This window comes from Mustela putorius, unplaced genomic scaffold (genome assembly GCF_011764305.1).
Source record: "Mustela putorius furo isolate JIRA1106 unplaced genomic scaffold, ASM1176430v1.1 tig00000487_pilon_pilon_pilon, whole genome shotgun sequence".
Classification (NCBI taxonomy): domain Eukaryota; kingdom Metazoa; phylum Chordata; class Mammalia; order Carnivora; family Mustelidae; genus Mustela; species Mustela putorius.
Genome location: NW_025421399.1, coordinates 2,338,910 through 2,366,770, shown reverse-complemented (window position 1 = coordinate 2,366,770; position 27,861 = coordinate 2,338,910). Strand labels below are relative to the sequence as shown.

The window sequence follows — 27,861 nt, the reverse complement described above, 5'->3', positions numbered from 1 at the left end:
CAACCCCGAGATCAAAAGCCGACTTCACCGACTGAGCCAGCCAGTCTTCTGGTCTTAGGAGCTGAGGTCCACTTCTGGTCTTAGGAGCTCAGCTAGCAAGAAAGAGGGATGATCTCTGCATATTCTGGAAGACAGAGGGGGTTGGGGGACACTGAGGTCAGAGAAGTGCTGGGGCTGGCGCGCCTATGCTAGGCTGTCTGAGCGAAGGATGGTCTCCAGGCTGAACCTACAAGCATTCCAAGGCCATACACTATCTTTTACAAGCAGGTCTGGGGTGGAGCGGAGCCTGGTGAAGGCAGACAGCTAACTGGGTTTAACACTTTACTTCACTTCTTGAGATGGGACTCTGAAGAATGATAGAGAATTACTTCTTTCCCTAAACGGGGGTATGGACCTGTTCTCTGATCCGAACCTAAAATAAGATCTCGAACTCTCTCTCAAAGACGTTTCCCCTGTCTTCTTCCAGAGAGCCTGGGATCCCACTCTTCCCCATTGGAATCCTTCCAAACTGCCCCCTGAGCCTGAGACCCTATGGGAATGCCCCTAGGGGATCTCTCTCAACTCCTCCGGTTCCTTTTCCCAATTGGGAAACGGGATAACCTGGAAAGGTGAGGCAGATCTGGAATTGAAAGGTGGCTCTAAACTGAGAGAAGGGAGCGGAGTAATCGTTCACCATCGCCCTTTTAAGGGATCGCTGGGCGCCAAGGGACGCTCGTTGGAACGGGTCCTAGCTCGGGCTTCCCCCAGTGGAAAGCGAGCAGGGGGTCTTGGGCTGTGCGGTTTCTCCCAAACCACCACCTCCCCGCCTACCCTCTAGCTGCACGGAAAGACTACTTTCTCCGGCTTTTCCCTCGGTATCCAGAGCCCCCCTCCCTTCCTCTCGCCTCTCGGTCTCCGCCCCCTCGCGCAGAGGAGGCCTTGCCGCTTTAAGAGCCGGGGTAGCGATTGACAAGCAATAAACGCGGAGCGCCGGGCTGCGCTGGAGCCGCAACGAGCTAGGGGCTGCCGGGGCGCAGGTAGGCGCCCCCCGACTCCCGGGCCAGCGCCCACCCCAGGGCCCTTGCTTTCTCTTCGTCCAGGCACAACCCTATTCTCTGGGTCGGGTCTCCCCGGGCCCCTTCCTTCAGGCCGTTCCCCTCCCTCCCCACCGCCCGCCACCCTCCTTTCTCGGGGGCGTCTAGAGAGAAATCAAACCCCGCTGCTTCTTGATGCTGGTCGGAGCGGTTAGGGCTCCAAAGTGACATCGGGCACAGAGCTGGTGGCGAAGCTCCGATATCCGCGAGGCCTCTTCGGGGGCTGTGCGGATTCGGGGGACTTTGGAGCCGGGCATTACGTAAGAACAGCGCTGTTAGCGCTTCCGGGGGTTGGGGGCGCGAGACAGAGGTTGCGTGGGTCCCGGTGGCCGCCCCCGGACCCCTTGGGAGGCCAACACCTCAACCTTCCCTGGGAGGGGGTCCTGGGAAGGGGGGCACTGCTTCTTCCCCTTCCAGGCAGTGGGGGGGGCGGGTCGGGGTCGGGGGCCAGGGTTAGGGTCTGGAGACCTGAGAGGGGATCGGTGCCAGGAGAGAAGAGCCGAGGTCAGAAAGTTAGGTCAACTAAGACAGGGGGGGTGGAGAGAGTGAGCACGGGGGCGGGGGGACATCTTTCAGTGACCTCATCCCCTGGTCTCCCGCGGGCGCGCTCGCAAAGAGCCTTCTTTGATGGCTCGCAACACGCCCCCCTTCCGCCAGGTCCTAGCGCCCAGCCATTTAGGGCCCGGCTCTAAGGGCGGGGGCTATCCGATTGTCGTGCAGGTCCGCACGTCTCTGGACGCCCCCATCCCTCCGTCTGTCTACCCCTCCCCACGACCTGTCGGTCTTCAAAGCGCCTTTGTCAGACCTTTCTCTTCCAACATCTCTTTGTATGGGTATTAATGGAGGGGTGGATGGGAGGGACGTTGGAGGGAACCTCCCCCTTTCGCTCCGGGTCCGCATCACCTGCTGACCCTGGATAGTGTGAATAGTCTGGGGGTAGGGGTGAGAGGACACCGAGGCCCAGGCTTTTGGAAGCCGAGGTGCGCATTCCCCGAAGCCTGGGCCCCGGGCCTTGGCCCGTAGCCAGACTGGCTTGCCTGGCACCGCTGTTCTCCTGTGGGCACAAGCCAGGCCCCGCCCTCCCAGAGGCCGGGGTGGGGGTGGGGAAGAGCTAGCCGAGGCTGTGGGAACTGATTACCCAGAGAAAAACCCAGGCAGGCTGGGCAAGACTCCAGGGGACAGGATCTTCCCTGCCTCTTCTCACCTTCCAGTCTCTAAGGAAGGCGGATGTCTGGGGTCTGCTCTGCCAGTAACAGTCAGGGAGAACAGCATCAGCCAGGAGAAGGCTCCAGGTTCCAGGTGGTCAGGACTTTGGATGGGGGAGGAGGGAAGGCACAGCAGGGGTGGGCACAGGGGCACTGGCTGGCACAGCAGATCCTGGGCATTTCTTCCAGCCTTGGTGCTAGCCTGACAGAGGGTGCCCTTCTTTTCCCTGAAAACACCTTTCTTCATGTCTTTAGGGGAAGACCCAGGAAGAAGGGGAGTCATCCCCCAACCTTTGTGATTTCTGCCACTTGAGCTCAGATGACCGACCAGCTCTGGTCTGGGGGTGGAAGGGATGGGACTAGAGAGAGGGTTTTCTTAAAACCTGGTGATGATCCCTCTGGGTAGAATCCTTTTTTTGGGGGGGAGAGGAAGTTGTGACTCCCTGCCCCCCAGGGCCCAGCAGGCATTTGGTCCTAAAGTGGGCACTGCCAGCTGCTTCCCCCTTCTCCCCCACCCCTGCTGTGAGCCACTGCCTCTAGTTGTCATAGCAACTGGGAATTAGGGTTTTCTCGAGTAGCAAGTGCCCAGGAAGGCAAAGGGAAGAAGGGTAGTGGGTATCCCTCCTGTACCCTCCCCTGGAGAATAGGGAGCCCCCTGATTTTCTTGTCCCAGCTCTGGACTAAGAAGGGGCAAATGGAGAAAGTGGAAGTCAGAGAGGCCTGGGGAAAGTATGACTTCATTTCTGCCAGCCAGACACACACACACATGTTTGTAGAGCACCTACACTGGCTAGGTTTGGGATCCAGAAGCAAAATAAAACAGGTGTAGTTCTTGACTTCATGGAGCTTACAGTCTGGGAATGCCCATCTTTCCGGCTTTTGACTCAGATTCCGGACTCAGACCACCCCCCAAAGAAATAAAGGACAAATGGCAGACAGAAACATAATTTTTTTTTAAAGTCATAAAACCTGGGTGTTCCATGTGGCTCTCTTTATTAGCTTCATGACCTTGGGCAAAGCAATTATCCTCTCTGAACCTCCTCCCCTCCTTCTTGGAGAAAGGGGCATGTGATATCTGCCCTTCTTGCCTTCCAGGTCTGTGGGATCCTGCAGCCTCTAGGGAATGAATGCTCTCATCCCGAGGGGAGGCTCTTCCTAATTCCTTCCCTCATTGCTTTGCCATTGTGCTTTCTCATTCTTTTCTCTCCCCTCTTCTAGGAGAGACATTTCAGAGCCCTCCAAGACCTCACCATGCCAGTTGCCGCCACCAACTCTGAGTCTGGTAAGAAGGGGTTGAGGATGTCCGTTTGTATCCGTGGTTCGGCGAGTGCCAGGCAGGGCCTTGAGGGTGGAGAGCAGTGGTGAGGCACTCCCACAGTCACCAGTAACAATGAACTGTCCCCCACCACTGCTCCATCCTGCTACTCAGCCTTTCCTTTGGACAGCTTCCAAGGCTCTGCTGTACCTGCTCAAGGGTGGGGCCGGAGACATAGCTCAACTCACCTCTGTGGGGGGCCAGAGATGATCCCCAGTATTGCCCAGGGCAATGGCCTGGGGCCAGACTCCTTGGTGAGGTGGCCTTTAGGAAGGGACCCTTGGAGGATGGCTGGGGGTTGGAGGACAGCCTGATGCCACCAGATTAGTAAGCAGCCTGTGCCAGGGAAGGGCTTGGGGCTGTGTCCTGGGACGCTCGGAGTTGCACGTGGAGAATGCCAGCTGAGGAAGCCTGGACTTGCTTCTCTGGGAGATTGTGGGGCAAGGGAGCTGGTCGCCCAGATGAGCTAGGAAGCCTCAGGGGCAAATTTCTTAGCCTTTTGGAGGCTGTGTCTCTTCTCCTATAAAGAAGTCAATGTGACACTCTAAAGCTGTGACTCGGGAAGTATATTCCTGATAGGGGTACGCACAGTTGTTAAGGGGTGCTCCTGGGTTATGATCTTGGTGAGCCTGTGACCTTGGGTCTTTTTTTTTTTTTTTAGGACTTACGTTTTCCCATCTGTAAGATGATGGGATCGGATAAGAAAAGTGTTCTTAACTTTTCTTGGTCCTGGATCCCTTTTTGAGAATCTGATGACAGCTGTGGGCCTTTCTCATAGACAGATGCTTCTCTGTGCACAAAATCTGTATTCTGTTCTGGGGGTTCATGGACCCCATGTGCAGTCAGGGCCCTACCAGGTGAAGTTCCCTATGCTGGAGGCTATGGGCCCTCACACCACAGCCTGCTCTGGTTTTGCTCTGATTTGTCTGATGTTTCACTGCCTGGGTGCTTCCTGCCCCTGCAGTCCCGTCCTTTGCTCCAGGCCTTGCTGCTGCCTCTGCAAGATATTCCGGGCCTCCCAGTTTGGTTAGAGTAACTCACCTGTCCCTCCCCTTCGAGAAAGTGAACTAGGAAAGTGAAGGCTGCTGTGGGTGGGCCAGATCCTAAACTGTGACACCCTTGCCTCCCCTCCCCCCAGAAAGACCTTTTCTCCATGTAGTGGAGGAACTGTACTAATGTCCCCCAGCCCTGGTGGCCTTAGAGGCCTTGGAGGGCTCAGTGCTTCCTACCTTGTGTCCAGCATGCTGAGCCCCCTGGGTTCTTCCCCTGCTCCGGTCTGCCTGGGCCTCACTGTAAGCTGCTTAGGGGTTAATTAAGTCCAACTCTGAGCCTGTGATTAAAGGCCTCTCAATCTGGGGCTGGCCAGTAAACCCATTAATAGTGCCTGGCAGGGCTGTAGAGGGAGGAGAATTTGGCTTCCCTGGCTGCAGGCCACTTGATGGGGGCTTGATGGGGGTGCAGTGGGGACCAGGCAGGGAGTGGAGGCCAGGGGCAAGGGACAAGGGAAGAGGGAACTCGACTGCTTCCTCTGAGGACCCCTGGGGCCCCTGATCCCCTGGGTGTTATGTCATCAGCTACTTCTGCCTTCCTGTATCCAAAGGAAAGAGGATAGGAACAAGCTGCTTAACCTCTTGGATCCTGAGTTTCTTCTGTAAAGAGATGATGTGTGACCCAAGCTATGAGCCTCTTGGCTCTTCCTGCAGGCAGCCCTCCCTGCGCCCACCCTAGGCTGAATTGGCTCCCGGCCTCAAAAATCTGATAATGGGTCTACTTCTTCTAATTTGGTGGCCATTACACTTCCTATAGGCCTGATAAGAGAGGCAGCTGTGGTCAGAGTCACCCACCTCTGAGGTCAGGGTCACCTTCCCTCTCCCCGCTCCCTTCCCAGGGAGATTGGAGCCTTGTGACCTGCAGAGTGAAGCCAACAGTTCCCTTTCCTATGACTCAACACAGCCATTGTCATTGCGGAGGGGAGATGGTGTGAGTGTACTCTCGCAGAGAGACCCACCTCTCCTTCTAGTAAAGTGGAGGGGCCCTTTCCTGAGGGTGGGGGACAGGCTGGGGGATATGTGGGCCATGGCATTGGCTGAGTGTTCAGAGAACTTGCCCCTGGAGTTTTCAGGCCTGGAGCCCTGCCCACTCTGCCCTCTTTACTTGACTCCCTCTTTTCTTTGAATCAAAGCGGGCCGTTTTGAGGTGAAGCTGTCCCTTTAAATCTCTCCTGCATCCCTGGGTTATTGTCCTGGTGTGTAATCCCTCCTGCTGCCATGGCAACCAGGGGTGCATTTCGACCTGGTGCCACTCCTCTGGGAATGGCTGTCTGGTGGCAGCCTCAGCTGGTGGTGTCCTCATGGGTACAGGGTGTCAGAGGAATGGAGGCACTGGGCTGGGGTAACGACCAAGTTCTATGCTCCTGCCCACCGGGTTCCATGCTGCGAGAATGCATCCTCACCTTTTCCCTTCCAAGATGCCTGACTTGCCCACCAGTCACCATCCCTAACCTAAGGGGAGGAGCCAATGTGAGATGGGGGAGGGGAGGGGCCACTGCTGCGTTATGGGGTCAGACTGGGAGGCCGCTCCCTTCCCCTCCTTTTCCTCCCGCCCCCCCCACGCCTCCCTCCCCATGGCTAGCAGGTGGGGCAGGCATTTGGGGCTTGCGGTATTTGTCCCATGCCACAGTGGTGCCCCTGCTCCTTGCGGAGGGCTGAGAGTCATTCTCGGGGGCTTCCTTTGATTCTGAGGAGGTCATTGTAAAGGAAACTGGGCCTGGAGAAGGAACGTAGAGGTCTGAGGGCAAGAGGAGGAAGTGGCATGCGGGTTTTAGAGGAGAGACTTCCAGAAGAGGAGGGCGGGAACAAGCCGGTGCCAAATCCGCACCCCGCCTTGGGTTTCCCACAGCTGGGCTGTAAGAAGGGGGTCTCTGAGCACCGCCTCCGTTCTTAAGGGGCGGCAGCCTTAACCCCTTGCCCCGCAAACCTCCCCTCAGCCGCCCCCTCCGGACCCCCGCGGGTGCGAACACCGGGTGCGAGGTGCGATCAGGCTCTGGGAGGACCGGGACTCTTTGCCACCGCCCCACTCTCGGCTCTGGCACCGCCCCCTCCCCACCCGGCTGCTCCCGTTGGGGCTTTGGCCAATCAGCAAGGCGGTCAGGGAGACTCAGCCTTGCTATTGGCTGATCCCGCAGCTGGCGCTTCCCCCGAGTCCCGCCTCCTCGAGCGCGGCCCCCCTCGGGCTGGCAGAGCCGCGACAGCTGTGTAGAGGCTACTCGTGGAGCCCCCGGAGCCGGGTGTGGGGGGCAGCCATGGCGGGCAGCCCAGGCAGTGGGGCCTCTTTGGAGGGTGTATCCCTGGGCTCTTCTGAGGAAGCCGATCTCCAGAGGGAAGGTAGGGAAAGTGGGGCGGGGAGGCTGCGCGGGGAGAGCTGGCCCCTTCATCTACCCTCCTTCCTCAGGGTTTGGGCATCTGGAGAGGGCGCCCTGGGAGCGGGCCCTCGGGAACCTAAGGGAGCTGGCCTGGGCAGAGGGCCCTCACTCCCCCGTGCTCTGTCCTCCTCCAAGGCTGACAGGCTTGTGAGTCTGTAGGTGAGGATGGCTGGGGAGGGTGGATCCCAGGATACCCTGGCAGAGTGGGAAGGGTCCCTGCCCTGGCTTCTTTCTGAGGCCTCTAAAGGCCTTGCAGGTGTCTGATCAATACCAAGCCCAGGCCTGGGCAGGAGGGATCTAGAGGGCGGGCTTGGATGTTGTTTCTGGAGAAGGTGGGGAGGAGGAGGGGTTGAGGGGGGGGGGGTTCCCTGAGCCATGTCTGCTTCTCCAGTTTCAGTGCCCCCTCCTCCCCATCCCTGTTCCTTCCTGGAGGAGGGGGTTCTGACAAGAGTGGTGAGAGGAGCCAGGGACTGTGTCCGCCCCCCTCCACGGATTGAGCTCTGTTATGTAGATGCAGGCGTGGGTGGATGGGTGGCAGAGTAATGATACCCCCTGCCCATCTCTGCCCCCAGCTGGGCACACTCTGCTTCTCCCTTCCTCCCCCCAGAACCTGCCACAACTAGGAGCTCCCACCTCCGTGGGTGCATACAGACAAGGCCCACCTCAGATCTCAGCAGCCACTGCCATAGCTGTGTCAGGTATTCTCATGTCCTTGGTTATGTCCCATGGCAGGCTGAGGGGTTGCTGATCCCTGGGCTGACTTGGTCTAATCTCTGCCCTTTGGCACCCACAGCTCCCCCAGGTGCCTGTCTCCCCAGCTCCTGTCAATGTTCTGGGCCGTAACTTTGGCTTCCTATGATCTATATTAACTTCTCAACATTAATAGATCACTCTCTGACTGAGCTGAAGGGCCTGTAGACACTGTCCAGTTCCACTCACCCATTTTACAGGAGGGAAAGACTGAGGCCAGTGAGGGACCATGACTTTTGAAAAATCATGCGGAATTAGTGCTGCTGTTGTACAGCGCACTGTACAGGCTCTGACCTCCTGCATGACTGCCTGCTTGACTCTGGGCCTGCATTCAGGGACACGCTCCAAGTACTGTCTCTCCTATCCCTGAGCCCCCTAGGTGCAGGTGGCTGAGTCCTGGGACTTCAGCCCATCCAGAGATCATGTGAGGAGTCTGTGCCTCTCTGATTCAGGGCAGAACCTGGAACCTGACAAGTGCTTCCCTTTCTCCCCTCTTCCCACATCAGAGTCCATTTCCTGATTCCCAAACCCTCCCACCTGCCTAGGCTAGCATTACCTAGGGCTTAGAGACCAGCTCAAGGAAACTGACTCCCTGCCTACCCTAGACCCCAGCCCTGGACATTCAGGGACCGGGAGTGCCCGAGCTGGGCAGGGGGGAGGGGCTGCCGGAGAGAGGCCGTCTTCTGCTGGACATGGGGGAGGAGGGGTGATTGCTCTGGTGCCCCACTAGTTCCTGTGTCTCATCACCTGCCGCTTCTCCCCAGCCATGCAGCAAGTCCTGGACAACCTGGGATCACTCCCCAATGCCACGGGGGCTGCAGAACTGGACCTGATCTTCCTTCGAGGCATTATGGAAAGTCCCATAGTGAGATCCCTGGCCAAGGTATAGTACTCCAGGGAGGTGGGCACGAGGGCACTGTGCCTAGGGAGTTTATGGGGTGTTGGCCATAGGGTGCTTGGGAAAGGGGCATGTGGCCCAGAAGACCCCCCATGGAGGGACTCTGTGACAATATCCCTGCCCAGGTAATGAGTCTGCAGGACAGCAGATGGTGGGCAGTCCCATACCTGGTCAGTGAGAGTGTGGGCATGCCCAGGTGGATGAGATGACTGCCAGCTTGGAGGGGGGAGGATGGATTGGTGCCTATACCTTGGAGTCTTCAAGAGTTCATCCTGCCTGTCCCTTCTGCCTTTGGGCATTTTGTGCAGATGTCTTTTTAAGGTCACTTGCCATGTGCATCAGGTGGGGGAGAAACTCACTAGGAGAGAAGTTTTTAAGCATTTTGATAGTGGCTCTGCTGGAGGCAGATGCGCTAGGCATTTTGGGAATGTGAAGGGCGGATGTCTAACCTGGTCTGGAGTAGCCAGGGAAGTCTTCCTGGAAGAAGGGCCCCTTGAGCTGAATCTGAAAGACTGAGGAGGAGGGGGAGGGCATTTGGGGCCAGTGGAAGAGCTTGAGCAGAAACAGAGGTGAGAAAAAGCCAGAGGTCTGTGAAGGGACATAAGGGCAGGTGTGAGGCTGAAGCTTCAGGTCTGAGACAGGGAGTGTAAGCTGCAGACATGCTCTCAGGTTGTGGAGGGCACTGGGAGCTGTGCTGGGAGCTTGGGCCTTGTCCTGTTATGTTCTGTAAATGACACGGACCCCTTCATGGGGCTGAGATGTAGGGGACAGTATGAAGGGGACAGGGGAGAGGAGGTGGCTTCGTGGGTTTCAAGTGGGGGTTTGATGATAGGATATGGATGTTTTCGGAGCATCCTCTGGCAGCTCCATGGAGGGTGGTTGTAGGGTCATGGCTGGAGCAGGAAAGGCCAGAGTTGGGGATGACCCTGAGCTAGACTTGTGGTAAACCTTTGGGCTTAAGGGAGGAGAGGACGAAAGAAGTATTTAGGAAGTGAATTGGCAGGGTGTTTGGGTGTGGAAGGTGAGGGGTGGGGGTAACAGGGCACTCAGGATTCTGCGCAGGGGAGGTATGAGGCTAAGGCTCAGAGGCAGGGTTGGGAGGGGTGGGGGTGGGTAGAAGGGTGCCCCCTTTCCTGGGGTAGAGGCAATGGAGTTGCAGGGAATCCTGTCTACTTGCTCAGATTTTCCAGAAAAGGGGGGGGGTGTTGTATGCTGGAAATCAGAGATCAGGGTTGAACTGGGGCATTTGGAAATGAAGACTCAACTAATCACTGAAGGGAGGGGAGAGGGACCCCACCAAAGCCGGGGAGCAGGATTGACAGAGCCCCAGACTGACTGTGGCAGGTGCCTGACTTTCTAGGGTGGGGGTGATTCAGTCCTGGGATGCTGGGAGTAAAGGGTGTGACTTTGGTCCAGGTATGTGCTGGGTGTCGGCTGTGAAGGCTGAGATGTAGGGGACAGCATGAAGGGGACAGGGGAGAGGAGGTGGCTCAGAGTATCCCTGGGAGGGATGGGGAGGAGGACTGGCAGCAGAGAGGCAGGAAGAAAATGGAGTGAAGGGCGGGGGCTCTCTGAGGTCACCAAGTGTTTGGGGAGAGAGTGGGTAGCTGGAAGAGAAGGCAGAGTTCAGAGAGAGGGAGGTCGGAGATTTCCAAGGAGGAAGGCTTTGGGGGATGACGTGACAATTTAGGGTGTAGCTGCGGCAGGCAGGGAGGTCAGCAACATGCAAGAGGCCCAGAAATGGAAGGTTTGCATGTAGCTGGCGTTGGAATCTAGGGTACGGCAGGCATCGGGGTGGGACAAGACGGGGGCGGGCTCAGGGTCTCAGGGAACGGCGGTGGGGTGGCCAGGAAGTTGGTGATGACAGTGATGAGACAGCGGAGAAGGTAGCCAGGTGGCAGCTTTTCCACAGGGTGGAGAGGGGGACTCTGTCACAGGATGGCTGTGACCGGCTCTGGCATGGGGTGTGGAGGGGGGCCAGGCCTTACTGGAGGGAGAGAGCTGCGCAGGGGATGCTGTGTCCCCTGAAGACCCAGGGAGGTTGCTAATGGCAGAAGGTGAAAGTGGAATGTTCTGGGGAGGAGAAAACTGAGCAGACTGGGGTGGGGTGGGGGAGGGGATTGGAGAAAGGCAGAGCGCCTTCCATTCAGTGGTCAAGGATTGTACTCATGGATTACAAATAAAAATAAAGGATCCAGCATTTCAAACAAAGAGAGTGTGAGCTCCAGCAGGGTGGGGCATGTCTGCCTGTGTCCCCAGGGGCCGAGAACAGTGCCTTGCACAGAGTAGGTGCTCATGGAATATTTGCTCAATGAATGAATGCAGAGAGTGTAGGAAAAAACCGAACAGCTCTCTGAGTATCATCTCCAGGATGGGAACGCTGACCCCACTTTCTTGCATTCTTGCTATGTCTTTATAAGAAAGAAGAAGTGTGATGCTGGGGCACCTGGGTGGCTCAGTGGGTTAAGCCTCTGCCTTTGGCTCAGGTCATGATCCCAGGGTCCTGGGATCGAGCCCCGAATCGGGCTCTCTGCTCAGCAGGGAGCCTGCTTCTCCCCCTCCCCTCTCTCTGCCTGCCTGTCTGCCTACTTGTGATCTCTGTCTGTCAAATAAATCAATAAAATCTTAAAAAAAAAAAAAGGAAGTGTGATGCCGCTGGTACCCCTCCTCAGTCCCACTTCCACTGCTTTCTGTCCCCGCAGGTGACCCCTGGCTTGAGGTAGATGATGTCCCACCCCTGAATGTTTGCCTGTCTTGCCTACCGCTGTGTTCAGATGTACACAATCCGTCCCTAGGATATGGGATTTTAAATGTTCCCTAATGGAATGATAGCGCGAGCCACTTAGGTTTGGGAGAGTTCTAGTTTATGTAAGTAACATGATTCCTGACATAAGTATAGATGGAAATACAGGTAGATTAATTTTATTTTATTTTTAAAGGATTATTTTGACAGAGAGAGAGAACAAGCAGGGAGAGTGGCAGGCAGAGGGAGAGGGAGAAGCAGACTCCTCACCGAGCAGGGAGCCCGATGTGGGGCTCAATCCCAGGACTGTGGGATCATGACCTGAGCTGAAGGCAGATGCTTAACCAACTGAGCCACCCCAGTGCCCCATATAGATTCATTTTAGCTGTTGTGTCGTGTTCCAGTATATGAAATAGAGTATTTATTTATTGGTTCTACTGAGAGACAGGTACAAGAACGTGCCTTGTTGATTTCCCCGCTATTCAGAGCGGCGCTGTGGGGAGCGTCCTTGCATTCCTCTGCTTCTGCGCATGTGTGAGAGTCTCTCTAGGGTTGACACATGGCAGTGGCATTGCTGAATATACACATTTTGACCCTCTCCACCTGTAACCTGCCAAAGCTGATTTCAGAGTAGAATTTATTAGACCATGTCACCTCTGGGTCCTGTTAGATGTTGCCTCTACAGTGAGACAGCCAGTGAAAGAGGGAGCTTTTAGGAAGGCAGAATCTCAGGATTGGAAGTGCCCCTCCAAAGCATGATTGCCCTCAGTGGTGTTCTTCAGTGTCTTTGTCTGGTCCACTGGACAGCTCTCCAGTGAGGGGATTGCCGGCTGGATGACTGTCCCTCACTCAGTCATCTGTCTTCGCTTTGATGAGTATCTGTGGCGTGATCACCGAGTAGCAGATACAGCACTGAGGCTGTGGGAATGAACTGCCGGAGAGTTTGTTCTCTGGAGGGGGTCCAAATCTGTTGGCCTGGGACCTCCCTGTACAGCCTAACCTAGAATCAGCCAGATCAGGCGGTAGACATAAACTCTCTTCTCCAGAATTCATCTTGGGGATAAGCTGGTGAGAATTTCCTCTGAGGAGATTCCCAGGATGGTTTCAGATGCATAAAGCACAGTAGAAGGTGGTGTGGACCTTTCTTCAAAACTGAGACTCCCAGTAAGAGGCTGACGGGCTAGGGGGACCCTGTGACTTCTCTCCATTGAGCTGTGAGACAAGCAAGAAGTGCATCTCCAAAAAGACCATCTGAGCTCAGTAAGAACCCCTCTCATCCCTGTACGTGTAACCCTCTGCAGTGGGCCTTGGTCACTTCCCTCACCAAAAGGTAGAGTTTCTCCATTCTTCAATCTGGACTTGACCACATGACTTGTTTTGGACATTGGGACCTACTTTGTACTCCTCATCAATTTTAATGATTATATGTATAGAGATACAGTTCTAACCTAACAGATAAAAGTACTCAGATCCAGTTGTAAAAAGATCCAGCAGTAAAACCTTGGTTCTCATGGTGAAGTGGCCCATAAACTCAGGAATAGTTAAGCAGGAATTAATAATAGCTATTAATCCCCTTCCCTTACTCTCATGGAGTGGAACTTGCCTCTCTCTGATGGGGCTGTGCAGACCGTGTGGGAGGGGCTGGGCTGAGTAGATCTAAGACCAGGGAGGGGAAGGGCCTCAGGAGACAAATCCAGAAGGAAAGGCTCTGGAGGGAAGTCAAATCTGGCTAACAGATCATAAGTCCGTGGGGTTGGCTGCAGATGACAGCTGCAGCCCTAGCCAGTAGGTGACATCTGGGAAGGCTGACTTGGATCCAGCAGCAGGTGTTTCCGACAACAGGCAAGGCCAAGGTGAGGAATCCAAGTCAGGTGACGTTCAGTAATTCAGGTGAACTGTTACCAGTGGGGACATCTGCTAGCTGGGAGGCCTGTGATCTAATCTATATGAGATGAGGTAGAAAGAACACAGGGTTTGGAGTCAGAAGAGTCACTAGCTGGCTGTGTGATTTTAGTATGTCTGACAACCTCTCTGACCTTTAGTTATTTCTTCTGAAAAGTGGGGATAATGATGTCTCTTTTCCAGAGACATTGGGGAATGTCATGGGTGTAGAAGTGTTTTCCAAACCATAAGGAGTTGTTACAATGCAGTCTTGGCCATGGCCAGAGTTCACTGGGAAGACTCCATTCCTGTGATAAGGCCAGGGTGAGAGTTGACAAAGCAAGACAAGGTCCTAGAAGAATGAAGGAGAGGGGGCAGGTCACTGAAATAGAGATTCTGACCAGGGGAAAGGAGAAGTGGAAGCTACAGTGGTGAGGAGTTCAATGTATCAGTCAGCTTCTGCTGGGTAACAAACCATCCCACTGTTTGGTGGCTTAAAACAACCAAGTTTCATTTCTCATGATCTTTTTGATCATTTCGGTGGTTTTGCTGGTCTGGGCTGCTCAGCTGGGGCAGAGTGGTCTAGGACATTCTCCTTCACATGGCTGGTGTCTCAGCTGGGAAGGCTGCAAGGTCTATGATGGCGTGCTCTCTTGTCCTCCAGGAGGGGGCCACTGGAGGGTACTCCACAAGGCAGTCTCAGCAGCAGGGAAGGACAAGCCCCAAGTCCCAAGCACTTTCCAGGCTCTGCTTGCCTCACATTTGTTAATGTCCCACTGACCAAAGCAAATCACATCATCAGTTCCAGATGGAAGAGTGACTTTACTTTCTGGCATACCATTCTCTGGGACTCCTTTCAGTATTTGAGCTATTTAATTATTAGCCTAGACTTCAGGGCTCATAATTCTCAAAATGAGAATTCCCTGTTTTCTGCCATGATCAGAGAGGTTGGCATGGAGGGCAGAAGGAAAAGCTCTCTAAGAAATGGCTAAGAAGTGCGGAGTTTCTGCCTTTGCATTCTGATTCTGGCTATAGATCTGGAGCTGGCAGATCAGGGTTCAGGTACTGGCTGCACCCTTAGCTAGCTGTGTACTTGGTCCAGGCTGGGCTTCAGGAAAATCTCTCATCTGACGCTGGGGAGAGTGACAAATGGAAAGGGGTTGTCAGTATCTAACAAAATCAAACCTGTGTCTTCTGCTTGACCCAGGAATTTACATGGAAGACTTCTCTATAGACAGACAACAGCTGCCCCAGGTTCTTCACTTCAGCCTTATTTGCAATAGTGAAATATTAGAAATAACGTAAAAACCCATGAGATTGGTTGAATAAATTATGGTCCTCCAGTCATGCAGTGAGTCAAATGCAGTAATTAAAATATAATAATAATAATAATAAAGAAAGGTTTGCAAGTAGCAGCGTAGAGTGATTTCCAGGGCGTATTGTTAAGTAAAAAACCAAAGAGCAAACCAAGCCAATTAAACAAACAAACAAATCCCAAGGAATCAAAGAGTGGGTATTGTGTTCTATATTTTATGTAAAAAAGAGAAATCTGTACTTATTTTTGTGAAAAGAAACAGAATAAATTGGAACTAATAAAATGATCTCCTCTAGTGTGTGTGTGAATAAGGCAGAAGGGATGAGGATGGAAATGAGACTTACTTCCATTTACTTTTTATATAGATTTAAAATTCGAACAATGTAAATGTGCATATTCCAAAAATACAAATAAATTAAAAAGAATGAAAAAAGTTAACTCTGAAACTAAGTGTGGGTAAGTGAATCCATCCACCTATTAGATTGTTAACATAACCATATAGAAAAGGGAATTAATTCTAGTTACTTTTGCTCATAATATTCTGACTGTATACCCTAAGTGAGATATAGGCTAAGGCTGTACTTCTTTTTTCTTTTTCTTTTATAAAGATTTTATTTATTTATTTGGCAGCTAGAGATTGGAAGTAGGCAGAGAGGCAAGTGAGGGTGTGGGGGAAAGCAGGCTTGCCACCAAGCTCAGAGCTGGATGCGGGGCTTGATCCCAGGACCCTGGGATCATGACCTGAGCTGAAGGCAGAGGCTTTAACCCACTGAGCCACCCAGGCACCCCAAGGCTGTACTTCTTAATACAGTAGCCAACAGCCACATGTGAGTATTTATTTATTTTAAATATTTTATTTATTTATTTGACAGACAGATCACAAGTAGGCAGAGAGGCAGGCAGAGAGAGAGAGAGGAGGAAGCAGGCTCCCTGCTGAGCAGAGAACCCAATGTGGGGCTCGATCCCAGGACCCTGGGATCATGACCTGGGTGGAAAGCAGAGGCTTTAACCCATGGAGCCATCCAGGTGCCCATGACTATTTATTTGAATACTTAAATGGAAGGTATTAAATATGGAATGAGGGAAGGTGGGGAAAATCTTCAGATTTTATTTGGAATAATCAGTATCAACTAATGGCTATAAGTGACACCCCAGAAGGAATGAGCACCAGATGCTCAGATCTTGGTTTCTAAATACCATTCCCTGCCAAAAGGAATCTGAGCTCCTTGGAGAAATTGCTGAGCCCAGACCTGGAGTAGGGAAAGTATAGGATGAGCCCGTGGCAGAAGGAGGAAGGTGCTCAAGGACTGATGGGAAATGTCAAAAGGACGCAGGTGTGTTTGGGGGCTCCTACTGCACAAATTGGGGATAAATTGAGAAAAAGAAGATAGTGATGGTGATGATTTAGAGCGCAGGGTTAAAAGAATCCGTAGTGATGCAGAGAGGGGGCTATGGGGAGAGGGGTAAGAGGGGAAAAGGACAAGCTCTCTCTTATAGTAGAAAGCCAACTAATAAATGTAGAAGCAATAACGAGTTAGAAAATCACCATTTTGCAACTCCTAATTTAAGAATTGACTGGGGGGCCTGGTGGTGCAGTTGGGTATGTGTCCAGTTCTTGATTTCAGTGAGATCCAATCCCGCATCCAGCTCTGTCCTGGGCATGGGAGCCTGCTTGGGATCCTCTCTCTCTCCCTCTATCCCTCCCCGCCCCCTTAAAAAAATGAATTGGTGGGCACCTGGGTGGCTCAGTGGGTTAAAGCCTCTGCCTTTGGCTCAGGTCATGATCTCAGGGTCCTGGGATCGAGTCCCGCATCAGGCTCTCTGCTCAGCAGGGAGCCTGCTTCCTCCTCTCTCTCTGTCTGCCTCTCTGCCTACTTGTGATCTCTCTGTCAAATAAATAAATAAATAAAATCTTTTAAAAAAATGAATTGGCTTAGGCATGTGTCATAAATGAATGCTAAATTCATCAGTGAAAGATTGTTGGGGAGCAAAATAGTCACAGGATCTCGAGGTGTGGGAAAGAGACAAGATGGCTTATGTAGAGCACTTGCCTAAATGACTAACCTGAGTCTAATCATGGGGATATAATCGGGAAAATCCATTTTACAAACAACTTGCCTGAACTTAAAAATGTCCTGAAAGACCAAAAGTTATTGGGATCTGGTCTAGATTAAAGGGGAATAGAATGGGGTGCCTGGGTGGCTCAGTGGGTTAAGCCTCTGCCTTCAGCTCAGGTCATGATCTCAGGGTTCTGGGATCGAGTCCCGCATCAGACTCTCTGCTTGGCGGGGAGCCTGCTTCCTCCTCTCTCTCTCTGCTTGCCTCTCTGCCTACTTGTGATCTCTCTCTGTCAAATAAATAAATAAAATCTTTAAAAAAACTTAAAAAAAAAGGGGAATAAAATGATGGGACAATGAAATGTAACACCTGGTGCTTGTTGAGATTGCCCATCAGGGACAAACAAAACAAAACAACAAAAACAAAACAACAACAACAATAAAACCCCACAAAAATGAATCTATAAGGGGAAATGTTTGGGACAACAGTGAACATTTAAATAGAGATTGTCTACTAGATTATATTATATCAGCGTTTTAATGTTGAACTTCCTGTGTGTGATACGGGATTGTAGTTTATGTGGCAGATCTCCTGTTTGTTCTTAGGTGATGTATGCTGAATGACTCTGGGGTGAGGTGACTTCTTTTTCAAACGACTCAGAGAGAAAAAAGTCTTCATGTATATCCCTGACCCGGCACTCCTTACTTCCTGACCCAACTAACATGACTCTCCTGGCTGGGCTGGGCTGCCTTTCCCTTTTTTCAGAGCAATACCTTGTTGTGGACCCCAGGGTTGGTAGAGGGACAAATAGGTACAGGGCCTTCTCCTGGTACTGTAGGCTGTTGACCCTTGAACAACATGGGTTTGAACTTGTGAGTTAACTTATATGTAGATTTTTCTTAATAAATAAAGTACAGTGCCTCAAATATGTTTCCTCTTCCTTATGATTTTCTTAACACTTTCTTTTCCCTTGCTTACTTTATTGTAAGAATACAGTATATAATCATATAACATAGAAGATATGGTTAACCAACTGTTTATATTATCCGTAAGACTTCAGCCAACAGTAGGCTATTAGTAATTACGTTTTCGTGGAGTCAAAAGTTACATAGCGATTTTTTAAAAAGATTTTTTTTTTTATTTGACAGAGAGAGAGAGACAGTGATAGAGGGAACACAAGAAGAGGGAGTGGGAGAGGGAAAAGCAGGCTTCCCATTGAGCAGGGAGCCTGATGCGGGCCTCAATCCCAGGATCCTGGGATCATGACCTGAGCTGAAGGCAGACGCTTAACGACTGAGCCACCCAGATGTCCCATACATAGCAATTTTTGATGGTGCAGGATTGGTGTGCCTAACCCTCGTGTTCTGCAAGGGTTAATTGTACTGATTTCTTCTCCCCCCCCCCCCCCGGGAGCACTGGCCTGAAGGTCTGGAGACCCAAGCTTGGGTCCCTGTGACCTTGAACAAGTTGCTCCACCTCTCCTGCTTCCTCACCCTGGGGTACAGGATGTCCAAGACCGTGCCGTCACGTGGAAAAAGCTGTCCTTGAACTCACAGGCTTATAAGGTCCCGGGGGGTGGGGACAGCTTGATGATTTTAATGGCCCTCTGTGACAAGAGGATGGGAATGAACGTTTGGGCTTGTATTCTTCCTTCTATAAACTGGGTCCTCATCATCGTTTGGGGCAAGAAAGGGGAAAGCAAGGTATATGTGTGTGTGTGTGTGTGAATGTGCTTGTGTCTGGGTGAGCGAGCATCTGAAGCTGGTGTCAGAAACGATGCGGAGGTTGAGGTCGGAAGTCAGGATCTGAGCAGGTAGGGGACAGTGGTACCTCAGGCTTCTTGGTGATCCTCAGGTGTCACCTGTTCTGCTCATCCCCCACCAGGCCCATGAGCGGCTGGAGGAGACCAAGCTGGAGGCAGTGCGGGACAACAACCTAGAGCTCGTGCAGGAGATCCTCCGGGACCTGGCCCAGCTGGCAGAGCAGAGCAGCACAGCCGCGGAGCTGGCCCGCATCCTCCAGGAGCCCCACTTCCAGGTTTGGGCCCTGGGCTGGGGTGGGGGCTGGGGCAGGCTGCGGGGAGGGGGCTGGCGGGACATTAGCACAGGAATGGGAAGGGACTATGGGACACTGTCTCATGGTTTGCCCTCTTTCCACTACCTCCACAGTCTCTCCTGGAGACACACGACTCTGTGGCCTCCAAGACCTATGAGACACCACCCCCCAGCCCTGGCCTGGACCCCACCTTCAGCAACCAGCCAGTACCTCCTGACGCAGTGCGCATGGTGGGCATCCGCAAGACAGCTGGAGAGCATCTGGTGAGGCTGCAAGGCGGGGCTGGGGCTGGGGGTCTGGAGGGGGCACTGAGAGTAACTGGTGGGGACCAAATCTGGTCAGGAGAGGGCCGAAGAGGAAGATGGGCCCATGCAGCTCCTGGAGTCCACAGACCCTGTGCACCTGAGCTGCACACAGAAAGTGCCCACTCTCCCTCCATGAATGCCCCCCTGAGTGAAGAATTTGGTCAGAGAGTTGGAAGAGGAGGAGTCTGCGAGGCCGAGTCCGGGATAGAAGGGGGTGAGGATGGGAATGGAGGGGTGCTTAGGAGACCCATCCGAAGATTCCAGCTTGGAGCCCCTTGGAGCCCCTTCATCATGCCGGCCCTCTATCCCCTCCAGGGTGTGACGTTCCGCGTGGAGGGCGGCGAGCTGGTGATCGCACGCATCCTGCATGGCGGCATGGTGGCTCAGCAAGGCCTGCTGCACGTGGGCGACATCATCAAGGAGGTGAATGGGCAGCCGGTGGGCAGTGACCCCCGTGCGCTGCAGGAGCTCCTGCGCAGTGCCAGTGGCAGCGTCATCCTCAAGATCCTGCCCAGCTACCAGGAGCCCCATCTGCCCCGCCAGGTGGGTCCCTCCACCAAGCTCCCCACTCCCGCCCAGACTCAGGCCCAAGGGGCAGCCGCCAGGGTGACATCCCGGGGGTGAGAGTGCCCCATCTCCCGCATGCTCGTGCATTGGCCCTAGTTGTGGGCACTCATACACATGTGCAAGGGACACGTGCACATTTAAGGCCTGGGGTGCCCACAGGAGCGCCCGTGTGGATGCAGCTCTGCATCTGCAGATGCGAACGGGGTGCACGCATGCGCAACGTTAGGTAGCCACGTGTCCTGTATGGCTGCCTCCTGGTTGGTGGATTGTGGGGGTGTGGCTGCTCTGTCCGTCTTCTCCGGTGGGCTCTCCAGCCATCTGCCAGAGCCCACTGGGCCAAGGGGAGAGTGTGGGTAGACCGAGGGATCCTGGTTTATGTGCCAGGATTGTGTCCCTTCCTCAGTGATCCCGCCTTTTCCTTAGTGGATGGATCTATGCACCCCCCTACCCCCGGCAGAGACGCCATCACTCTGAATCCTTTTGTTCTAGATGCAAAGGGAGGCTGGTCCCAGGGAGGTGGCTGGGTGGGTCTGGGGTGCGTCATGCCTGGAGAGGGACGGTGCCCAAGCCTCTTGCATCTTTGTGAAGGTAGGGGGAACACAGGGGACTGTGTGACACTCCCCCACCCTCAGGAGGGGGACGTGGGGTGGGGCTGGTCTGAGAAGGGTACTGCCCTCCAGCCTTCCCTTCTTCCTTTGACCCTTCTGTGATCCCTGGCCCAGGTATTTGTGAAATGCCACTTTGACTATGACCCGGGAAGAGACAGCCTCATCCCCTGCAAGGAGGCGGGCCTGCGCTTCAGTGCTGGGGACTTGCTGCAGATTGTAAACCAGGATGACGCTAACTGGTGGCAGGTGCGGCTCCGTGTCTGTCTCCTGTTGTGGTGTGGGAGGGGGTGGGAGGCGAGGTGAGGGCCTGGGGAGGTGTCTTCTCACTCAGGGCAGGTCTTTGTCCCATATCCCTTGCAGGCATGCCATGTGGAAGGGGGCAGCGCTGGGCTCATCCCCAGCCAGCTGCTGGAGGAGAAGCGGAAAGCCTTTGTCAAACGGGACCTGGAGCTGACACCCACTTCAGGTATGAGGGTCCTCCCTGGAACCCCTAGTCTGGGATCCGACACAAGCCTACCTGGCCTCACTCGCCCATCTCTCTGTGGCCAGGGACGCTGTGTGGCAGCCTTTCAGGAAAGAAAAAGAAGCGAATGATGTATTTGACTACCAAGAATGCAGGTGGGTGTTGGAGACCCCCTCCTTGTCCTCCAACACGGTCTGCCCCCCTCCCAGCCGCCAAGGACTTGTGCGCATGCTCTCCCTCCCTGTGCTTATGCTGCCAGTCTTGTCCGTGGGCCCTGGCTACTCTCTCTTTGCTGCCCCTAGCCCCAGCCCCTTGGCCCTTGGCCCCTGACCCCTCCTATGCCAGCCGCGTAACCTGATGACTACCCCTCCCTGTGTTCAGAGTTTGACCGCCATGAGCTGCTCATTTACGAGGAAGTGGCCCGCATGCCCCCCTTCCGCCGGAAAACCCTGGTGCTGATCGGAGCCCAGGGAGTGGGCCGGCGCAGCCTGAAGAACAAGCTCATCATGTGGGATCCGGATCGATACGGCACCACAGTGCCTTGTGAGTGGGAGCTGGGCCCTGCTGGGTGGGGGGCCAGGAGGCAGGAGTGCCCTAGGGGCCAGGGCCACATTCACTGAGTGGGCCTGTGCAGGTCATCAAGTCAAGTGATACTTTTGGAGGGGGGTGCGCCCCCAGCGGGTGATGGGGGAACTGCAGGCCGGAGAGGGTTTGGGACGCCCTCTTTTGAACCTGTGGCCTGGGTAGGCTGAGCAAGGCTTACCTCTCCTTCTGTCATGTTTCACTTGCTAAAAACCCAGTTGGGGGGGGGCACCCGAGGGGCGCAGTCGGTTAAGCATCTGCCTTTGGTTCGAGTCATGATCCCCTGACTCCTGAGATGGGTCCGGATCGGGCTCCCTGCTCAGTTGGGGAGCCTGCTTCTCCCTCTCCCTTTGCTCCTGGCTCATACTCCTTTGCCCTCACTCTCTCTCTTTTAAATAAATAAATAAAATCTTAAACAACAACAACAAAACCCTGTTGGGAACCCGTGTGAAACAGGGCCTCATGTAGTGACAGAACCAGCAGGGGTGGTCAGAGCTCCTGGCTCCTGGAGGCAGGAACCTGAATGCTGACCCCAGATCCGCTTGACCTTGGTGGGTGGCTTTGGGGTGCCCATTGCCCCCCTGGGACTCAGCTTCCCCATCTGTGAGCGCTGGGCTGGAGCAGTGAACTCTGGAGCCCCCACCCCAATATGGATGTCTCGGATCTGTGGGTATCAATGGTGAGGGCGAGGGCATGGGGCATGGGAAGGCAGCAGTGCACTGAAGGTGGAGGGGAGCTGCACCTGCTGGGCTGCGTGGCTCCCGTAAGACATGTACACGTGTGTCTGAGGCGGCACACGGCCTGCATGTGTTCATTCAGGCCCTCCCTCCCCCAGACACATCCCGGCGGCCCAAGGACTCGGAGCGGGAAGGCCAGGGCTATAGCTTTGTGTCCCGTGGGGAGATGGAGGCCGACATCCGGGCGGGACGCTACCTGGAACATGGAGAATACGAGGGCAACCTGTATGGCACACGCATCGACTCCATCCGGGGTGTGGTTGCCTCCGGCAAGGTGTGCGTGCTGGATGTCAACCCCCAGGTAGGGTCTCAGCCTGCTTGTTCCCAGCCTGCCCACTTCCCCTCTGTGCACTCTGCTGCCCACCTCCACCCCGCCACATACTCCGCATATATTTCCAGGCCCTGGTCTCCCAAGCAGCTCCCCCATATAACCCCTCAGCTCCTGCTAGGGACCCAACACACCTAGAACCTTTTTCTCAGCCTCCCAGGCCCCCCACTCCTCTAGCCTCCTCTGGTGTCCCAAACCCCAGCCACCTGCCAGTGGTTCCTCTACCATTCATCCCCGGGACTCAGGTCCCAGGATGCCAGGTACCATTTCCCCATCATTTCCAGATATCTGCCCCCCCCACCCAGTTATCCTTCACCAACCTTCTAGGATGTCTGTGGGGATAGACTCCCCCATCCCCTTCTCTTCCTGCAGGCAGTGAAAGTGCTGAGAACAGCTGAGTTTGTCCCTTACGTGGTGTTCATCGAGGCCCCTGACTTTGAGACCCTCCGGGCCATGAACCGGGCTGCCCTGGAGAGTGGGGTATCCACCAAGCAGCTCACGGTGAGGGCTCCTATGTATGCTGGGAGGGGTCCGGTGGTTGCCTTGGGGAGAGGACAGGCTGGGAATGAGGGAAAGATGAGGGGAAGAAGGTGGCATCGGGGAAGGGGAGAGGGGCCCACCCGAAGTATCAGTGAGTTTGGACTTGTGATTCCCGCTTTATAGATGTGAAAATAGAGGTCTGGGCAAGGAAGTGAAGTGTCCAAAGTCTTACAGTCAGGGATTCGGCTAGCCTTGGCTGCAGGAGCTTTTGCCAGCCCCACAGCTCCTTCCATTCTATGGGGACAGAGTGCTGACCAAAGGGAGTCCAGAGGGCCAGTGGGAGATGTGTGGGCAGAATGGACCAGGTGGTGTGAAGGTGTCCATAGCTGGAGGGAAAGGCTGAAGGGAAGGAGGAAGCTGGAGGCTGGAAGTCTGGCTGGAGGGATGAGTTAGCGTTAGGGAGGAGGAGGCTTCCAGTCAGGTATTACAGGACCCCAGGACACCTACCTCCCCACCAGGAACCCCTTAGAGCAGCCTTCCTCTTCCCAGGGAGATGTTGGGTTTGCCGAATTCTGGGCTCAGGGGTCCATCTTCTGGCCATATCTGGTACTGCAGCTCTCAGGCGCTAGGTCAGAGTCCCGCTGAGGCGCTGGAAAAGGCTGCCTGGGCTGGGCTCCAGGCTGAAGTCCCCGGCACAAACGTAGCCAACTGGGGTCACTGGGACATAGCTGGGCCAGTCCTAGAGCTCCCACCTTGACTTATTTAAGTCATTATTCAAAGTTCCCTCTGCATTCCTGCCTGGCCAGCTGCCCAGCTCTGACTAGGTGTGGGATGGTGGTTCCTGGGGTTACCCCAGTAACAGCATGCCTGGGAGGTGTATCTCAGGCTGCGGGGGTTAAGGGCGCCTGGTTAGAGTGGAGGGAGCATTGACTTTGGAGTCAGGTGGACCCTGTGCACCTGCTGGCCAGGTGACCTCCCTGTACCTCAATGTTCTCTGTTGGAAATGGCAAATAATGAGTCCTGCCTTACAGAGCCACAGTAAAGATTATGTGGGTTGCAAAGCAGTTAGTATGCCCTGCTTGGCACTCACTGAAGTTTATTTCCTTCCTTCCTTCCCTCTTTTCACCTGTTAGTCTGTCCAGAGTTGCCGGAGAGCCGCCCTGGGGCATGTGGGGAGGGGCTCCTGCCTCCTCAGCCTGGGGAGCCCATACTTGATATGACTGGGCTCTGGGGAACGGGGACAGATAGGGAAGGCTGCCAATTCCCCCGACGATGGGGGTGAATGTGGGGGACACTGATGGCCGGGAGGGTCCCTTGTGCCGCAGGAGGCTGACCTGAGGAGGACCGTGGAGGAGAGCAGCCGCATCCAAAGGGGCTACGGGCACTACTTCGACCTCAGCCTGGTCAACACCAACCTGGAGAGGACCTTTCGTGAGCTCCAGGCTGCCATGGAAAAGCTACGGACGGAGCCACAGTGGGTGCCCGTCAGCTGGGTGTACTGAGACTGTTCATGGGGACTGCACCCCTCTGGGCTGTGACCCAGAACCCTGAATCCATCCCCTCCCCCAGCCATGACCCCCAGTCCTGGTCCTTAGCTCTCATCCCCTGCCGTCTGGCTCTCCCTGGGTGTCATTGGCTCCTAGCGGGCCCTAAGCTGTTCCACACAGATGCGCGCACTGCCAAGGAGGTGGGTGTTCATGGGGCACCACCGTGCCCAGGTGCTGCCCACTCCCGATGCCCCCTGGCCACCGGATGTCCTTCTCTGAGGGCCAGGCTATATGCTGTCTCCCGGAGTGTGTCAGAGTCACCTCCATAATGCCCAGTGCAGAGAAGAGGAAAGCTGCTCTGGGGCCTTGTGGCCAGTAGGTACACTGCCCCTGGCCACCTCTCTCAAACCGCCCTTTCCCCTTGGACTGGCCACGCCCATTCCATTCCCGGGCTCCTCCCGCCCCTCCTCCCTGTGGGGCACGAGTCCCTGGGAGCAGGCCTGGCCGTCCAGGGCAGTGGTCCCGCCTGGGGCCCTCTTGAAGGCTGGGGGAGCCAAAGCTTGAGCCGGCTGCCACAGCCAGGGAGCAGCGCCGTCCCAGCTCCCTGGGGATGAGGCAGACACCCGCAAGTGGACCCCACACCGTCCTTCCGTCCTGCACAGCTTTTCACTGCCGAAGTCTCTCCATGGACTTCTCCGGATGTGCCCCTGGCAGGGCAGCTCTGCTCCCCGCAGGGCTCAGCGCAGGGAGGGGTGAGCTGACGTGTGACAGGGAGCCTGTGACTGCTGACCATGGCTGGGGGAATGGTGGGGGGGAGGTTGGTGGCGCGTCTGGGCTCCCTGTTCAGGACCACAGTCCATCCTGGTCCCTCCGGTGGGGTCCAGGGGGCCCACTCTCATCAGGTGTGCCTGCGGGACTGAGGATGGGTGCAGAGAGGAGCTCGCCAGCCGGCCATGGAGCAGGGGCTTGGCAGAGGACGTCTGTGCTCTAGCCGGCTCCCTGTTGTACAACTCCAGGGGGCGCCATCCACACTGTTTCTGCCTGCGCAGCTTAGGTTCCGCAGGCCAGGGCACCTGGTCTGTGTTTGTGCTGTTTGCGTGTGTGTGAGTCTCGGTTTGGGGAGAAGAGAAGCAAAGGGTTGTTTTGCTTTGGAGGTCACGTTTTGGGGCCCTATTTTGGGGGCTCCCCATCAGTCCCCATTTCTTATGAGACCCTGATCCCAGTTTCCAGGGCCTTGGCCCTCCCTGGATGTCTTTCTCCCCCTCTCCTAGTGTCCCCCTATCCCACACGACATGCTCGAGTCCTTGGGGAAGGCAATTGTGTAAGATAGGAGAATCCCTTTTAAGAATGCCGTCCTAGACTTCCCCAGGCACCTGGCCCTTGTCCCTCTCTGTGACCCCGTCTGGGGTGAGCCTGTCCTTGCAGGGACCACCCTGTCAACCCCACCACCAGCCAGCCCCTCTGTCCTTCCTAGTTCTCTGAGTGTCTGATCAGTCTTCGCTGCAGGTTCAGCCCGAGCTGGCCCCTGAACCACTGTGTGCCCATTTCCTAGGGAAGGGGAGGGAGAAGAAACAGAATATTTATTACAAAGTTAGAAATATATTTATTATATTAGGGATCTCATTTGCATTTGCCTAGGATATGCAAATGAGATATAAAGGTCAAGCCTGCTGCCATCTCATTTGCATAGCTTGGCATCCACTATGCAGTCACCTTTATACTCCTCTTTCCCCTTTCATCAGTGTTCTTTTAATCCTCATTCCAGCTCTTCCTTGCATCACCCTTAGCCACTGCCCAAGGGGACCAGGAGGGGAGGAAGCGCTGCTCTCCTCCGGGTGGAGACAGTGGTGGCCTTTGTCAGTTCCCACCTCACCTGGGGCGCTTGGGAGTAGAAGCAGTGGAGGATCTGCAGGTGCAGCCCCCTCCCCTTGGTTAACCCTCGAAGTCCCCTAATGGAAAGAGCATCCTCGGATGGAGGTGGGGGAGCCCCGCCTAGGGTGCTGGGCACCTTGCTGAGGAGCTGCCACCTGGCCCTGCCGGACAGATCTCCTGCGCTGATGCTGTTCTGGCTTCTGGCACCTTCACCTCTAGTGATGCCTGGGGGACAGGGCTGGGCCCCTCCTCACCTGTCTTCATCCCATCAACTGCGTCCTACCTCCCCTACACAAGCCCCACTCACTCCCCGGCCCGGGGCTGGGTTGGAGCAGGTGTGTGCCCATCACATTACCTCTCTGACCCTATCCTCCTTCCCTGGACGCTTGTATTTGGGGCACCTTGGGGTAATGAGGACTCTGCCCCACACTGTCCACACTCAGTGGCCCTGTTGCCCTTCCCCTCTCCCCTCCCTCAGCCAAATCCTGAGCTTTTGCTCTGACTGGTTTTCTTTCTTTTCCTTTGATTAAATGTGAAAACAAAGGCTTCTGGGCTCTGTCTGTCTTCGGTTGGGGCCCGGCGTATGGTTTTGGTACAGGGTGAGAATGGGGAGCCCAGCACAGACGATTCTGGAATGGAAATCAGAGTGACTTGTGTCCAGTGATGTCTTCTACGATTTCCCATCTCCCCATTCCACGTGCCCCATCACCAGAAGATGCTTGTTCTAGGGGCGCCTGGGTGGCTCAGTGGGTGAAGCCTCTGCCTTTGGCTCAGGTCATGATCTCAGCGTCCTGGGATCGAGTCCCACATCGGGCTTTCTGCTCGATAGGGAGCCTGCTTCCTCCTCTCTCTCTCTGCCTGCCTTTCTGCCTACTTGGGATCTCTCTCTGCCAAATAAATAAATAAAATCTTTAAAAAAAATAAAAAAATAAAAAGAAGAAGATGCTTGTTCTAAATGCTCATATCCAGGAGTCTGTGAGCATTCGTGGAGGCCGGGGACTCGGGGACTCCAAGGCTAATCCACTCCACTTCACCCAGAACTTGCTCTGTGGCTTTCAGCAAGTCCCTGTCCTTCTTAGGTTTATCCTTTATGGAAATGTCATGGGACTCTCTCTGAGCTAATGTTGGGGTTGGTTCTAGGCACTCAACAACACAAGCCATAGACAGCTGGTTGAAATGTCAGCCAGATGTCACCATGGGTGTGTGTGTGTGTGTGTGAGTGTGTGTGTGTGTGTGAAATCCCTCAGGCAAGGCATCAGCCTTCCTTCCCACCTTGAATTCTTCAGGGGAGCTCAGAATGTTCACTGAGGAGTCTCAGCTGGGGGTTTTAGCTTTTCCCTCCTCCCCGCAACAACCAAATGTGGAACCAGCTTTCTTCCTTTGATTTCCCCAAAGCATCCACTCACACAGGGATGAGCATGGGACGGAATTCGTTGGGGGGTGTGGAGACAGCATAAGGACTCATGTCTCCCACCTAACAGGTCTGATGAGAATTTGGGGTTGAATATTAAATGCCCCAACTCTGAAATATTCCCTGATCATTCCCAGCACATTGAATACTTTTCTGGTCATCCTTTCCCTTTGGGGTCCCCTGTCTCCCTCCATGTTGTTACACCCTCTTTTTCTCTCTCTCTCTTTTTTTTTTAAGTTGGCCCCACACTGAGTGTGGAGCCCAACTCGGGGCCTGAACTCATGACCCTGAGATCAAGACCTGAACT

At 54.7% G+C, this 27,861-nt stretch overlaps 1 protein-coding gene across 2 annotated transcripts; it reads left to right on the top strand.

Moving 5' to 3' along the window:
- Positions 1-788: 788 nt before the first annotated feature.
- On the top strand, positions 789-26,687 carry MPP2 (MAGUK p55 scaffold protein 2). 2 transcript variants are annotated; one of them, XM_004772583.3, is made up of 13 exons: positions 789-1,016; positions 3,497-3,560; positions 8,529-8,647; positions 18,544-18,696; positions 18,828-18,977; positions 19,335-19,562; positions 20,309-20,440; positions 20,555-20,660; positions 20,744-20,812; positions 21,039-21,200; positions 22,075-22,277; positions 22,677-22,805; positions 24,110-26,687. In XM_004772583.3, exons 2-13 carry the CDS (start codon positions 3,530-3,532, stop codon positions 24,284-24,286), a joined length of 1,659 nt encoding a protein of 552 aa, XP_004772640.1. In that variant the 5' UTR covers positions 789-1,016; positions 3,497-3,529; the 3' UTR covers positions 24,287-26,687. The 2 variants fall into 2 exon arrangements, with proteins under 2 accessions (XP_004772640.1, XP_004772639.1); XM_004772582.3 differs by lacking the exons at positions 789-1,016; positions 3,497-3,560 and adding an exon at positions 6,825-6,976.
- Positions 26,688-27,861: the final 1,174 nt, after the last annotated feature.